A 16,860-nucleotide genomic window follows, 5' to 3' on the forward strand; every position below is an offset into this window, starting at 1 on the left:
GGCCTAAGGGGTAATACCAGTAGGACTGGCATCAGGCCTAAGGGGTAATACCAGTAGGACTGGCATCAGGCCTAAGGGGTAATACCAGTAGGACTGGCATCAGGCCTAAGGGGTAATACCAGTAGGACTGGCATCAGGCCTAAGGGGTAATACCAGTAGGACTGGCATCAGGCCTAAGGGGTAATACCAGTAGGACTGGCATCAGGCCTAAGGGGTAATACCAGTAGGACTGGCATCAGGCCTAAGGGGTAATACCAGTAGGACTGGCATCATGCCTAAGGGGTAATACCAGTAGGACTGGCATCATGCCTAAGGGGTAATACCAGTAGGACTGGCATCATGCCTAAGGGGTAATACCAGTAGGACTGGCATCATGCCTAAGGGGTAATACCAGTAGGACTGGCATCATGCCTAAGGGGTAATACCAGTAGGACTGGCATCATGCCTAAGGGGTAATACCAGTAGGACTGGCATCATGCCTAAGGGGTGATACCAGTAGGACTGGCATCATGCCTAAGGGGTAATACCAGTAGGACTGGCATCATGCCTAAGGGGTGATACCAGTAGGACTGGCATCATGCCTAAGGGGTAATACCAGTAGGACTGGCATCAGGTCTAAGAGGTAATACCAGTAGGACTGGCATCAGGCCTAAGGGGTAATACCAGTAGGACTGGCATCAGTATTGGTTGACATTATTATTTTATCACTTACAGTAAAACTGGTTTGTGTCTAACTTGCTTAAATAGAATACAGTGGATGACTCAGATGTTTCACTCGGTCCCGATGTTGTCCCCTCTTTATATGAGTAAATTTAGTACGGATGTCTCGAAACCTGTACAGTTGAATATAGTGGTTGTATCGAGTACATACTAAAGTTTCCTCTGCTTAAGTCAAATTTTTAAAGGTGCCAATAAGACTGAAGTTAATTGTCTTGTTTTGACGCGGAAGGCCAGATCTCGATCAGCCAGCCATAATGATAACTATTGTTGTTCACTCGTGCAGGGTGACAATTGACCGACTGACCAATTTCTTTGTTCTCACAGGTGAACAAGTGCAAACTTAAGAGTTTCCATGATTTGAACAGTAATAATTTTTATTAATTGACCTAAAAGTCACGAGTGTTGTTATTAAGTGCTTATTTGTGTATCAGGGAAGAACTGAAGAACAAAATAAGTGATAAATTCAAGTATCACACTGTTATGCAAAATAATATGTCACTTTAACCTGTTAATTGATGTGCAGTTTGATAAAAAAAAAAACGGCAATGTTTAATCGTGATAATGCAAATGTATGTGAACATTATTTTACTCTAAAAACTATTTATTTGTGCAGAACAGTACACCTGTGAAGTGTACCTAATGTACGAGTGTGTCATAATGGACGAGTGTGTACTAATGGACGAGTGTGTACTAGTATACCAGTGTGTACTAATGAACGAGTGTGTACTAAAGTACGAGTGTGTACTAATGTACGAGTGTGTACTAGTATACCAGTATGTACTAATGTACGAGTGTGTACTAATGTAAGAGTGTGTACTAATGTACGAGTGTGTACTAAAGTACGAGTGTGTACTAATGTACCAGTGTGTACTAATGTACCAGTGTGTACTAAAGAATGAGTGTGTACAAATGTACGAGTGTTTACTAATGTACCAGTGTGTACTAATGTACCAGTGTGTACTAAAGTATGAGTTTGTACTAATGAACGAATTTGTACTAATATACGAGTGTGTACTAATGTTCAAGTTTGTACTAATGTACGAGTGTGTACTAATGTACCAGTGTTTACTAATGTACCAGTTTGTACTAATGTACAAGTGTGTGCTAATGTACCAGTGTGTACTAATATAACCAGTGTGTACTAATGTACAAGTGTGTACTAATGTACCAGTGTGTACTAATTAATGTACGAGTGTGTACTAAAGTACAAGTGTGTACTAATATACCAGTGTGTACTAATGTACAAGTGTGTACTAATGTACGAGTGTGTACTAATGTACCAGTGTGTACTAATGTACCAGTGTGTACTAATGAAGAGTGTGTACCTAAGTACGAGTTTGTACTAATGTACCAATGTGTACTAAGTATGAGTGTGTACAAATGTACGAGTGTGTACTAAATTATGAGTTTGTACTAATGCACGAGTGTGTACTGATGTATGAGTGTGTACTAATTAATGTACCAGTGTGTACTAAAGAATGAGTGTGTACAAATGTACGAGTGTGTACTAATGTACGAGTGTGTACTAAAGAATGAGTGTGTACTAATGTATGAGTGTGTACTAATGTACGAGTATGTACTACTTAATGTACCAGTGTGTACTAAAGAATGAGTGTGTACAAATGTACGAGTGTGTACTAATGTACCAGTGTGTACTAAAGAATGAGTGTGTACAAATGTATGAGTGTGTACTAATGTATGAGTGTGTACTAAGGTACGAGTGTTTACTAATGTACCAGTGTGTACTAAAATATGAGTGTGTACAAATGTATGAGTGTGTACAAATGTATGAGTGTGTACAAATGTATGAGTGTGTACAAATGTACGAGTGTGTACTAATGTACGAGTGTGTACTAATGTACGAGTGTGTACTAATGTACGAGTGTGTACTAATGTACGAGTGTGTACTAATGTACGAGTGTGTACTAATGTACGAGTGTGTACTAATGTACGAGTGTTTACTAATGTACCAGTGTGTACTAATGTACCAGTGTGTACTAAAGTATGAGTGTGTATGAGTGTGTACTAATGTATGAGTGTGTACAAATGTATGAGTGTGTACTAATGTATGAGTGTGTACTAATGTACCAGTGTGTACTAAAGTATGAGTGTGTACAAATGTATGAGTTTGTACTAATGTACGAGTGTTTACTAATGTACCAGTGTGTACTAAAGTATGAGTGTGTACAAATGTATGAGTGTGTACTAATGTATGAGTGTGTACTAATGTATGAGTGTGTACTAATGTACCAGTGTGTACTAAAGTATGAGTGTGTACAAATGTATGAGTTTGTACTAATGTACGAGTGTTTACTAATGTACCAGTGTGTACTAAAGTATGAGTGTGTACAAATGTATGAGTTTGTACTAATGTATGAGTGTTTACTAATGTACCAGTGTGTACTAAAGTATGAGTGTGTACAAATGTATGAGTTTGTACTAATGTATGAGTGTTTACTAATGTACCAGTGTGTACTAAAGTATGAGTGTGTACAAATGTATGAGTTTGTACTAATGTATGAGTGTTTACTAATGTACCAGTGTGTACTAAAGTATGAGTGTGTACAAATGTATGAGTTTGTACTAATGTACGAGTGTTTACTAATGTACCAGTGTGTACTAAAGTATGAGTGTGTACAAATGTATGAGTTTGTACTAATGTATGAGTGTTTACTAATGTACCAGTGTGTACTAAAGTATGAGTGTGTACAAATGTATGAGTTTGTACTAATGTACGAGTGTTTACTAATGTACCAGTGTGTACTAAAGTATGAGTGTGTACAAATGTATGAGTTTGTACTAATGTACCAGTGTGTACTAATGTACCAGTGTGTTCTAATGTATGAGTGTGTACTAATGTACAAGTGTTTACTAATGTACCAGTGTGTACTAAAGTATGAGTTTGTACTAATGCACGAATGTGTACTAATGTATGGGTGTGTACTCATGTACCAGTGTGTACTAAAGTATGAATTTGTACTAATGTAGGAGTTTGTACTAATGTACGAGTGTGTACTAATGTACGAATGTGTACTTATGTAGGAGTTTGAACTAATGTACGAGTGTGTACTAATGTACGAGTGTGTACTAATGTACCAGTGTGTACTAATGTTCGAGTGTGTACTAATGTACGAGTGTGTACTAATGTACCAGTATGTACTAATGTACAAGTGTGTACTAATGTACCAGTGTGTACTAAAGTATGAATTTGTACAAATTATATATATATAATGTAGGAGTTTTTACTAATGTATGAGTGTGTACTAATGTATGAGTGTGTACTAATTAATGTACGAGTGTGTACTAAGTACGAGTGTGTACTAATGTACCAGTGTGTACTAATGTATGAGTGTGTACTAATTAATGTACTAGTTTGTACTAATGTACCAGTGTGTACTAATGTATCAGTGTGTACATAAGTATGAGTGTGTACTAATGTACCAGTGTGTACTAAAGTATGAGTGTGTACTAATGTACGAGTTTGTACTAATGTACCAGTATGTACTAACGTTCAAGTTTGTATTAATTTACGAGTGTGTACTAATGTACCAGTGTGTGCTAATGAAGAGTGGAACTAATGTACGAGTTTGTACTAATGTACCAGTGTGTACTAAAGTATGAGTGTGTACTAATGTACGAGTTTGTACTAATGTCCCAGTATGTACTAACGTTCAAGTTTGTATTAATGTACGAGTGTGTACGAATGTACCAGTGTGTACTAATGTATGAGTGTGTACTATTGAACCAGTGTTTACTAATGTACCAGTGTGTACTAATGTACGAGTGTGTACGAATATACCAGTGAGTACTAATGTACCAGTGTGTACTAACGAAGAGAGTGTACTAATGTACGAGTTTGTACTAATGTACCAGTATGTACTACCGTTCAAGTTTGTACTAATGTACGAGTGTGTACTAATGTACCAGTGTGTACTAAAGTATGAGTGTGTACAAATGTATGAGTTTGTACTAATGTACGAGTGTTTACTAATGTACCAGTGTGTACTAAAGTATGAGTGTGTACAAATGTATGAGTGTGTACTAATGTATGAGTGTGTACTAATGTACCAGTGTGTACTAATGTATGAGTGTGTACTATTGAACCAGTGTTTACTAATGTACCAGTGTGTACTAATGTACAAGTTTGTACTAATATACCAGTGTGTACTAATGTACAAGTTTGTACTAATATACCAGTGTGTACTAATGTACGAGTGTGTGCTAATGTACCAGTGTGTACTAATGTATGAGTGTGTACTATTGAACCAGTGTTTACTAATGTACCAGTGTGTACTAATGTACAAGTTTGTACTAATGTACGAGTGTGTGCTAATGTACCAGTGTGTACTAATGTATGAGTGTGTAATAATGAACCAGTGTTTACTAATGTACCAGTGTGTACTAATGTACAAGTTTGTACTAATATACCAGTGTGTACTAATGTACAAGTTTGTACTAATATACCAGTGTGTACTAATGTACGAGTGTGTGCTAATGTACCAGTGTGTACTAATGTACCAGTTTGTACTAATGTATGAGTGTGTACTAATGAACCAGTGTTTACTAATGTACCAGTGTGTACTAATGTACAAGTTTGTACTAATATACCAGTGTGTACTAATGTACAAGTTTGTACTAATATACCAGTGTGAGTGTGTACTAAAGTATGAGTTTGTACTAATGCACGAATGTGTACTAATGTATGGGTGTGTACTCATGTACCAGTGTGTACTAAAGTATGAATTTGTACTAATGTAGGAGTTTGTACTAATGTACCAGTATGTACTAACGTTCAAGTTTATACTAATGTACGAGTGTGTACTAATGTACCAGTGTGTACTAATGAAGATAGTGTACTAATGTACGAGTTTGTACTAATGTACCAGTATGTACTAATGTATGAGTGTGTACTAATGTATGAGTGTGTACTAATGTATGAGTGTGTACTAATGTACCAGTGTGTACTAATGTATGAGTGTGTACTAATGTACCAGTGTGTACTAATGTACGAGTGTGTACGAATATACCAGTGAGTACTAATGTACCAGTGTGTACTAATGAAGAGAGTGTACTAATGTACGAGTTTGTACTAATGTACGAGTTTGTACTAATGTACCAGTATGTACTAACGTTCAAGTTTGTACTAATGTACAAGTGTGTACTAATGTACCAGTGTGTACTAATGTATGAGGGTGTACTAATGAACCAGTGTTTACTAATGTACCAGTGTGTACTAATGTGCAAGTTTGTACTAATATACCAGTGTGTACTAATGTACGAGTGTGTGCTAATGTACCAGTGTGTACTAATGTACCAGTGTTTACTAAAGTATGATTGTGTACTAATGTACAAGTTTGTACAAATGTACAAGTGTGTACTAATGTACCAGTGTTTACTTAAGTATGAGTGTGTACTAATGTACAAGTTTGTACTAATGTACAAGTGTGTACTGATGTACGAGTGTGTGCTAATGTGCATTGTTAGCAATGATGTTGCAGATGCACTTTCAACAAGAATGATAACATATCTACATGTATATAACTTGTTGATGTTTGAAACTATTATTAATAATTAAAATTAATTAAACTACTATAAAGTCTTAGGGTCTAACCCTAACCCAGTCAACATGACGATTACACAATGATTTACTGACAGTATTCATTCTGGCGATATTCTTACAGTTAACAGAATACATCTTGGGTCATTCGGGTGCTCCAATACTTTACAACTTTGTAGAGTTTAACCATCGTAAAAGAAGAATATCTTTTTTCTGGTCCTGAGGACTTCGACTTATCTGAGTTTTACTGTATCACCAAGAATTTTGAAGACTTCTCTCAAGATATGAACTATTCTATATTTACTTTATCATTAATACTTATCAGAGAGTTTAATAATATATTACAACAGTCAATTTAAAAGAATTCCTTGAGAAGAAAAATATATATAGCTGGAGAGACAGTTGATGGAAGTTTCTTAACGACAAGATCAACCACTACTGAAGTGGAAATGTTGCTAAATTGGCATTTAATTAATTTATGTATGCAACATGTGCACTCTATATCCACACACTTGGAAATAGCTATCGCAGCAGCATGGCTTATATGAACATTACCAAGTACTATGAAAAGCTTGAAGAATCGAAACGTGAGCAGTTTTACCATTACAGTACTGCCGTTATCTGTATACACCGAGAGGATTACATAGGACAGACACGACTGTTTGGCTATTCCTCTCAACTTCATCATCAAATAATTTCAGCAAACTGTTCACTAAAAATTTAAGTTTAATTCCAGTGATGTCCTGAAGCTTTAGGCTAGTCGCCCTTTAGAACGTTTTGGTGTGTCTGGTAATGTGCACTATCAAGATCTTCTGACAGCTATAATAGCTGACATGATAGGGCATCATGTCCTTTGTTCTGTATAATTGAATGAAAAAAACATGTTAAGTTTTAATGTTAAAAGTCACGAAGCCCCACATTACTTACACAGAAACACATGTTTTTATTGAAAAACAGATGTTGGATTCTGCGAACAAATAATTCTCTGGAAATGTGCGGCACTCAAGATGATTTAATTGTTGTTCCATTTCTATGAGAAAATGCTCTCAACTGTTTAGATGGGACCAGAGATATATGTCTCTGTGTGATAACAAAGTCTGCACTGCCCAAATAAACATACATATCTGGTATACAGGCAGGGTCATGGTCCCTGTCAGTAGAAGCTATGGGAGGTAGTCATACCAGGGAGGTCTTTGTTATGGTCCCTGTAAGTGGAGGCTGTGTTTTGGGCTGTGTGGTGGTCCCTGTCAGTGGAGGCTGTGTGTTAGTCCCTGTCAGTGGAGGCTGTGTGTTGGTCCCTGTCAGAGGAGGCTGTGTGGTGGTCGCTGTCAGTGGAGGCTGTGTGGTGGTCCCTGTCAGTGGAGGCTATGTGTTAGTCCCTGTCAGTTGAGGCTGTGTAGTGGTCCCTGTCAGTGGAGGCTGAGTAGTGGTCCCTGTCAGTGGAGGCTGAGTAGTGGTCCCTGTCAGTGAAGGCTGTGTGGTGGTCCCTGTCAATGGAGGCTATGTGTTAGTCCCTGTTAGTGGAGGCTGTGTGGTGGTCCCTGTCAGTTGAGGCTGTGTAGTGGTCCCTGTCAGTGGAGGCTGTGTAGTGGTCCCTGTCAGTGGAGGCTGTGTTATAGTCCCTTTCAGTGGAGCCTGTGTGGTGGAGCCTGTGTGTTGGTCCCTGTCAGTGGAGGCTGTGTGGTGGTCCCTGTCAGTGGAGGCTAGGTGGTAGTCCCTGTCAGTGGAGGCTGTATGTTGGTCCCTGTCAGTGGAGGCTAGGTTATAGTCCCTGTCAGTGGAGGCCGTGTGGTGGTCCCTGTCAGTGTAGGCTAGGTTGTACTCCCTGTCAGTGGAGGCTGTATGTTGGTCCCTGTCAGTGTAGGCTAGGTTATAGTCCCTGTCAGTGGAGGCTAGGTTATAGTCCCTGTCAGTGTAGGCTAGGTTATAGTCCCGGTTAGTGGAGGCTGTGTGGTGGTCCCTGTCAGTGTAGGCTAGGGTATAGTCCCTGTTAGTGGAGGCTGTGTGGTGGTCCCTGTCAGTTGAGGCTGTGTAGTGGTCCCTGTCAGTGGAGGCTGTATGTTGGTCCCTGTCAGTGTAGGCTAGGTTATAGTCCCCGTCAGTGGAGGCTGGGTGGTGGTCCCTGTCAGTGTAGGCTAGGTTGTACTCCCTGTCAGTGGAGGCTGTATGTTGGTCCCTGTCAGTGTAGGCTAGGTTATAGTCCCTGTCAGTGTAGGCTAGGTTGTAGTCCCTGTCAGTGTAGGCTGGTTATAGTCCCTGTCAGTGGAGGCTGTGTGTTAGTCCCTGTCAGTGTAGGCTAGGTTATAGTCCCTGTTAGTGGAGGCTGTGTGGTGGTCCCTGTCAGTGTAGGCTAGGTTGTAGTCCCTGTCAGTGGAGGCTGTATGTTGGTCCCTGTCAGTGGAGGCTGTTGAAAGAATTGTTGCATTTTTTAATCTTTGTGAAATTCATTTTACTTATTTGTAAAGGCCAAGTGTGCTTTTGCTGTGGTTTGGCATCCTTCGTCTGTCTGGCGTCCGGCGTCAATATTTTACTTTAAACAACTTCTTCTTTATAACCAAAAGGCCTAGGGTGATGATATTTGGCCAGAAGCAAACTGATGAAAGGCTATCAATGACCTTCACCTATTTTCAAGGTCATAGGGGTCAAATATGTAAAAAAAAAAAAAAAAGTTCTTCTGAATAACCAAAATGCCCAGGGTGATGATATTTGGCCAGTAGCATGCTGGAATGAAGGGCAACCAAGTTTGTTCAAATGAATGACCTTGATTTATATTCAAGGTCACAGGGGTCAAATATGTTTAAAACCTTTATACAACTTATGAAGAATAACCAAGAAGCCTAGGATAATGATATTTAGTAAGTTATTTGATGGGATGAAGGGCTACCAAGTTTGTTCAAATGAATGAACTTTGAATAGGTTCTTATGAATCAAACACTGATATTCTGCTTGTAGCTTTATTTTAGTCCACTTTTAAGATTACAAGTGTGTGATTAATACCAGGTGAGCAATTCGCCTATTGGGCCTCTTGTTGATAGCTTTATAGTGCAAAATTGTCTAGACAGAATTCAGGGCGAAAACAGAAAAGAACACAGATGGACTTGAAAATTGCTTAGGGTATAGGGAAAGTAAAATCAGTCAAGATCACTTGTTTCGTCGTTTTAGGTCCTCCGTCGTCTGTCATGCGTCGTGCGTAAACTTTTTACGTTTTCAACTTCCCTCGAGAACCAGTGAATGGATTTTTTTCAAACTTGGTCAGAATCATCCTTGGGATTCCTACCCCAACCACTGGGGCCAGAGCAGGGCCCCAAAGGGAAAATTAACCAATATTTCAAAAAATCTTCTACTCCAGACTCAGATGTACTGCAGAGTACAGTCAATTTCTCTGCATGAAAAGAAAGATCATTAGGGGCTTTATTAAAATTGTAAATTTCAAGACCCCAGAGCTATCCGTTCTCCCTTGGGGAGAGTTTTACTATAGTTTATATAGGGAAATAACACTATTGGGTATATTTTGACAATTTTCTGTAGGAAATTATTTTTACTTGGTAAGAATTATCCTTGGAGAAAGATGGTTTCAAATTGTAAAATTGAGATTCCTACCCCAACCCCTGGGGACAGGGCGGGGCCCCAAAGGGAAAATTAACCAATATTTCAAAAACCTTTTTCTCCAGACTCAAAGGTACTACAGTGGATTTCAGTGCATGGATAGAAAGATCATCAGGAGTTTTATTTAAATTGTCATTTTCAGGACCCCAAGCCATCCGTTCCCCCTTAGGGTGGGGGTAACGTTTACTATAGTTTATATAGGGAAATAACACTTTTGAGTATACATTCTTTATTTTAATTTTTATCCATTTTCAGCAGAAAATTACTCAAACTTAGTCAGAATCATCTTTGGTGAATGAGGGTGTTACATTGTAAGATTGGGATTCCTGCCCCATCCCCAGGGGCTAGGGTTGGGCTCCAAAGGGAAAATTTACCAATATTTTAAAATTCTTATTCTTTGATGACGTGACAAGTATTATATTTCACTTAGTTTACATGCTGATTTCCACATCACATCTGAACAATAAAATAAAGCTACCAGTACCTATGATATAACTCAGGTGACCGCTAAGGCCCTTGGGCCCTTGTTTTCTTATATCAATTTCTTCTGTTATAGATAAGTAGCCATACACAGTTCTCCTTTAAACCTTATTATGATTTCCTTTCTGAACATCGTCTCGATCGTGTTATGTCAGCGAAGTTGTAGCGGAAATATTCAGGGGGTTTGATCAGATAGAAAGGCAGTGATGACATATTACATGAATCTGTGTATCTCAACCTAAAATCTCAGAAATGTTTTGGCTGGCATTGTTGCTGTTTCATATGCATTGAGTAAAAGATTACACGAAATTGATCAGCAAGACCTTGAAAATATCCTGATATCTATCTACGTCTATATCAAGTGATTACGTAAATGTAAACATTGGCAGGGTGTCATGGCCATAACACTACTGAGTTCTAAACGTGTATACATGTAGTACCATACTGCAGATGTATGTCTAGCTGTGCAGACAAAGTCTCAAGTGACCTATTGCGATCGCCTTTTGTCCGTCGTCGTCCGTCATGCGTCCGTAAACAATTTACATTTTCGACTTCTTCTCCAAAACCACTGAACCAATTTCAATGAAATTTTGCAGGAACCTTCCATGGACAAAGGTCAACGGTTTAGTCCCAAGCCCCCAGGGGCCTGAGGGGCGGGGCTAAAAAGGGTCAAATTGACTAAAATTTCAAAATCTTCTTCTCAAGACCCAGATATGGTAGAATCAAATACTCTTCATAGATGGAAGGGTCTTAAGGTGCTTAACCAAAATTGAGAATTTCTTGACCCTGGGGTCTCACGTTTTCCCCTGGGGAGGGGGTAAACTTTGCTATAGTTTATATAGGGACATCACATTTTGGACCAACATTTGTTTAATTTCCATTGGAAGTAAATCAATTTAGGTTAGCATTATCAGTATTAGGTAGCAGTTTGATAGTATGCACATATGAGCCCTGACTGACCCCCAGGGGCTGATGGGTGGGGCCAAAAAGGGTTGAATTGACTGAAATTTCAAAAATCTTCTTCTCAAGACCCAGATATGGTAGAATCAAATACTCTTCATAGATGGAAGGGTCTTAAGGTGCTTTACCAAAATTGTGAATTTCTTGACCCTGGGGTCTCACGTTTTCCCCTGGGGAGGGGGTAAACTTTACTATAGTTTATATAGGGAAATCACATTTTGGACCAACATTTGTTTAATTTCCATTGGAAGTAATTCAATTTAGGTTAGCATTATCAGTATTAGGTAGCAGTTTGATAGTATGCACATATCAGCCCTGACTGACCCCCCGGGGGTTGATGGGTGGGGCCAAAAAGGATTGAATTGACTGAAATTTCCAAAATTCTTTTTCTCAAGACCATATGGTAGAATCAAACACTCTTCATAGATGGAAGGGTCTTAGTCTTAAGGTTTATGACCCTAGGGTCTCACGTTTACACCCTGGGGAAGGAAGGGGGGGGGGGGGCGGCAAAATTTATTATGGTTTATAATGGCAAATGATACTTTGAATATTACATGTTAATAACTTGATTGGAATTATAACCTTGAGTTGACAGTTTGATACTTTGAACATTTTGAGCCAGCCCTACCCCCAAGGGCTGTAGGGTGGGGCCCAAAGGAGTCAGTGTGCTAAAATTTCTTCATTTTCCTTGTTTAGAATCAGAGGTGCTAGTTTCAAATACTTTTTAGTCTGAAATCTGTATGCTTGATATTGAATAAGGTGGTTTTATTGTTGTTGTCACCTTGAATAATATTTCTGTACATGTTAAAAACAAAATCAACTCTCTGTATAAATATATCAGGTGACCGTTAAGGCCCATGGGCCTGTTGTATAAACACTTGCTTTAAACAAAGTCATCATTTTGTCCAAAACAACAAAGTTAACATACAAATATAGTGAAAATTTTGCCATATGCTGATTTCTTTGATTCTTTTGGTTTTATTTAAAGAACAAATATATGCATATTATTCCTGTTTTACTGGATGCATCATTGCAGTTTATAAGCATCAAATATGTAAAATGTGAGGGTCCTCAGTCCTACACTGGTCAGTTACGCTGGATGGTCACGACCCCTCATCAGTGATTGAGTGAGGGCTGGTTGTGGCCCCTTTCAGTGGATGATGTGTGGTTTTCCTTGTCATTGAGGTAGAATCCATTGTTAGAGTAAACCCCCGTAACTTATTACTATTAAGCAATATCTGATCATTCAAATTACCCTAGTGTTATCAATTCATGTATTCATGGGTGGTTGGTTGATATAGTAGAGAGCTTACTCGTCTTTAACAAAGACAGCCGCGGTTCGACTCCCCCATCAACCATGAAAAGGTATTGGATCACCTCTCAGACAATATGGGTTAACATGGTTTTCTCCAGGTACTAAGTTTCTCCACATATTATAAGACCCCCTCCCCTGCACACTTGCATGCAAGCCAACTGGAGTGTTTCTTATGAGTTCCAAACACTTATTTCATGGTTGTTGTAAAAGAAATACATTCTTTATTTTATTTCTTCTATTCCTGTCCAAATAACAATTTATAAAGATATTTAACAGATTCCTTGTATAAGTGTGAAACTCTGTTTTGAAGGCGTTGCTTGACTTATATAATATAGTATATATCCTTGAGGATCCCTGTTTTGGGAAAAACTGTAGCACAGGTGGGCAGAGGCACTTCTGTTGACCAGGTAGCTCTATCAGTAAGCGTGATATAACAGGTCGAGGGTTTGAATCCTAGTCTAGACCCGCTAATTATTTGTTACATGCGAACACTGTTGTTTATTATGTCTTGATCATTTCATCTTTATTATTTACATAAAAATCTGGGAAAAATCTGGCAAGATATGGGTTTCTTTTCAGAAATCATTTATCAAAGCTACATTCATACGGGACCTTAAACTAGTTAAACTAAAAACAATGATCCCGGACATTGTGAGAAGCTTTACTGTTTAAGTTTCCGCTAACCCTCCAAGTAATTACACTTCACAGCTGCTGCGGGGGAGGATTTTACGGTACTGACAAGTGTAGACACTTCCACTGTATCTCACAATAATAATTGCCAGTCATTGTAGAGTACAGATTCTTAAAAACATTAATTGAAAGTACAGCAAGTTATGGCCAGTGCATGTAGTACACATTAATTTTTTTTTTGAGGGCTAAATATATAGTGTCAAAATTTATATAGAACTGTGGACAGACTGATCACAAACAGCTGTTAGTGAGGAAAAAGGATGTAGCCATTTATACGTTTATATGCAGTGCAAGTACTTTAGCAAATTTCCTTCTTTTTTGTAGGAAGGAACAACTCCACTTATACTAGCTGCAGCCAATAATCATTTAGACTGTGTAAAAGAGTTATTGAAACAAGGTGGAGATCCTGCCGCTAGGAGACTGGTGAGTTATTTCCCGCTAAATAACCATGAGTGTTGTCACTCTCAAAATAAAGAAAAAGTGGTCAAATCACTTAACAGCATTAAAAATTCAAAATACAAAAATTGATTTAAGAATTAGGATACATAACTAGACATTATATGTATGTGTGAAATTTTGTATCCCCTCCAAAATAATTGTTGGGAAATGGAGGGGGGATGCAGAAGATCTGTCCATCTATCTGTTCACATTTTATTTCTTGCCAGGGTGCTAACTCCAGTATGAATGATTGCATAAAGCTTAAACTTTATATATGAAGAAGAATACGCTTAATGATTTTGGCATGGGTTTTTTCAAGGGTCAAGTCGAAATAGAATTTCCTGAACGGATCTTTACTACAGAACAAATGAGATTGTATTAAGCACAGATTTTGTATGTTAATTGCCCTAGGGGAAAGGAAGAAAGCGCTATTGATTAAAGACATGATCAACCATGGTCAAGGTCGCTGTTACTAAAATTAGAATTTCACAGAATGAATGACCTGTAAGGATGCTAACTTCAAGAAAAAAATTGTCAAACAGAGCTCAACCTTGGTATGTGAATTGCTGAAAGAAAGAAAATAACAGATTTGCCAAATGTCAAGGTCACCGTTACTGTAAATAGAATGTTCTTGTCTTGATGGTACATGTAACTCCACACTGAATGATCACACAAAGCTCAGACTTGGTATGTGAATTGACCTATATGGTCGTCTAGAAGTCAAGGTCACTGTTACTTAATGTAGAATATCACATAACAAGTTACCTGGTTGTATGCTAATATCAAAACAAATGAACACCCAAGGCTCAAACTTGACATATGTGGGTTGTTCTAGGGAAAAGGAAAAACCTTTTTTAGCATGATTTGTCAAAGGTGAAGGTAGCCGTTGGTATCAAAACAATTTTTGTCCACATTTTCACTTCTTACCAAAGAATTTTTTATCCCCTCCTAGCTTCATAAAAATGAATTGTCAAGTTCAAAGGGAGTTGCTAAGAGGAAAAAAATAATCCTATTCATTTTGGGTGTGGTTTGTCAAAGGTCAAGGTCAAGGTCTAGAACCTAACTTTTAGTTATAATTACCTTCTAACTATAAATGTAATAGCAAACATTTCACAAGCGCAGCCCTTACGTATCAACATGTATAGCCAATGTTGGGATATGCTGCCCCTAGCAGCTTTCTCATGGTAAATATGTTGTAGTTTGATGTGTTTTTTCAATTGTTCAACTACTTTAGCTTGAAATCTTTTGACTTTGATTTAAGATAAATATTTTATGTGTATTCTCTAGTAATTGCTATTAAAAGTAGTTAAGCTTTGTGCGTTTATTTCACAAGCCTTGTGTGTTTATTTCAGACGGGAACATGTGCTTTATTTTTTGCTGCCCAGGGTGGATTCTTGGACATAGTTAAAGTGTTATTAGACAGTGGTGCACCGGTCGACATCGCCAGTTATGTAAGTATCCAGCACTAGTGCTTATAGCATTAGACAAAAATGTCTACGCTAAACACTAAACAATCCAGCAATCTTCAGTTAGGTTCCATCAGAGATTTGACTACGCTAAACAATCCAGCAATCTTCAGTTAGGTTCCAACAGAGATTTGTCTACGCTAAACACTAAACAATCCAGCAATCTTCAGTTAGGTTCCAACAGAGATTTGTCTACGCTAAACACTAAACAATCCAGCATTCTTCAGTTAGGTTCCAACAGAGATTTGTCTACGCTAAACACTAAACAATCCAGCATTCTTCAGTTAGGTTCCAACAGAGATTTGTCGACGCTAAACACTAGACAATCCAGCATTCTTCAGTTAGGTTCAAACAGAGATTTGTCTACGCTAAACACTAAACAAGCCAGCATTCTTCAGTTAGGTTCCAACAGAGATTTGTCTACGCTAAACACTAGACAATCCAGCATTCTTCAGTTAGGTTCCATCAGAGATTTGTCTACGCTAAACACTAAACAATCTTCAGTTAGGTTCCAATAGAGATTTGTCTACGCTAAACACTAAACAATCCAGCATTCTTCAGTTAGGTTCCAACAGAGATTTGGCGACGCTAAACACTAGACAATCCAGCATTCTTCAGTTAGGTTCCAACAGAGATTTGTCTACGCTAAACAATCCAGCATTCTTCAGTTAGGTTCCAAGAGAGATTTGTCGACGCTAAACACTAGACAATCCAGCATTCTTCAGTTAGGTTCAAATAGAGATTTGTCTACGCTAAACACTAAACAATCCAGCAATCTTCAGTTAGGTTCCAACAGAGATTTGTCTACGCTAAACACTAGACAATCCAGCAATCTTTAGTTAGGTTCCAACAGAGATTTGACTACGCTAAACAATCCAGCAATCTTCAGTTAGGTTCCAACAGAGATTTGTCGACGCTTAACAATCCAGCATTCTTCTTCGATAAGGTTCCAACAGAGATTTGTCTACGCTAAACACTAGACAATCCAGCATTCTTCAGTTAGGTTCCATCAGAGATTTGTCTACGCTAAACACTAAACAATCCAGCATTCTTCAGTTAGGTTCCAACAGAGATTTGTCTACGCTAAACACTAAACAATCCAGCATTCTTCACTTAGGTTCCAACAGAGATTTGACTACACTAGACAATCCAGCAATCTTCAGTTAGGTTCCAACAGAGATTTGTCTACGCTAAACACTAGACAATCCAGCATTCTTCACTTAGGTTCCAACAGAGATTTGTCTACGCTAAACACTAAACAATCTTCAGTTAGGTTCCAATAGAGATTTGTCTACGCTAAACACTAAACAATCCAGCAATCTTCAGTTAGTTTCCAACAGAGATTTGTCGACGCTAAACACTAAACAATCCAGCAATCTTGAGTTAGGTTCCAATAGAGATTTGTAAAGGTATGTAGGAAAACTGACCCTCAGGGTCCAAATCAGATGTTGATAAGTATTTTAATATTGTATGTTATATAATTGTTTTATCACTCTAAAATATCTTATCTACTGTTATCTACTTGATTAAATTCATAATAACTAGAGAATTTGTCATTTTGTCTTGACAAATTGGAGTAAGTGGTTTCCATTGGTAATAGGTATATTTGTATAAGTTTCCATTGGTAA

The 16,860-nt window shown here is 38.2% G+C and overlaps 1 protein-coding gene across 1 annotated transcript in view; it reads left to right on the top strand.

Annotated features, from left to right (window-relative positions):
* LOC110440522 (ankyrin repeat domain-containing protein 29-like) overlaps nt 1–15,250 on the top strand; it is a 32,119-nt gene extending 16,869 nt beyond the window's left edge. Inside the window, exons 3-4 of the mRNA XM_021483658.1 lie at nt 13,653–13,751; nt 15,119–15,250. Of these exons, the coding sequence (XP_021339333.1) occupies nt 13,653–13,751; nt 15,119–15,235 (216 nt within the window). The 3' untranslated portion in view covers nt 15,236–15,250. The remainder of the gene's footprint in view (nt 1–13,652; nt 13,752–15,118) is intronic.
* Nucleotides 15,251–16,860: the final 1,610 nt, after the last annotated feature.

The sequence above is a fragment of the Mizuhopecten yessoensis genome, unplaced genomic scaffold (assembly GCF_002113885.1).
Source record: "Mizuhopecten yessoensis strain PY_sf001 unplaced genomic scaffold, ASM211388v2 scaffold1775, whole genome shotgun sequence".
Taxonomy (NCBI): domain Eukaryota; kingdom Metazoa; phylum Mollusca; class Bivalvia; order Pectinida; family Pectinidae; genus Mizuhopecten; species Mizuhopecten yessoensis.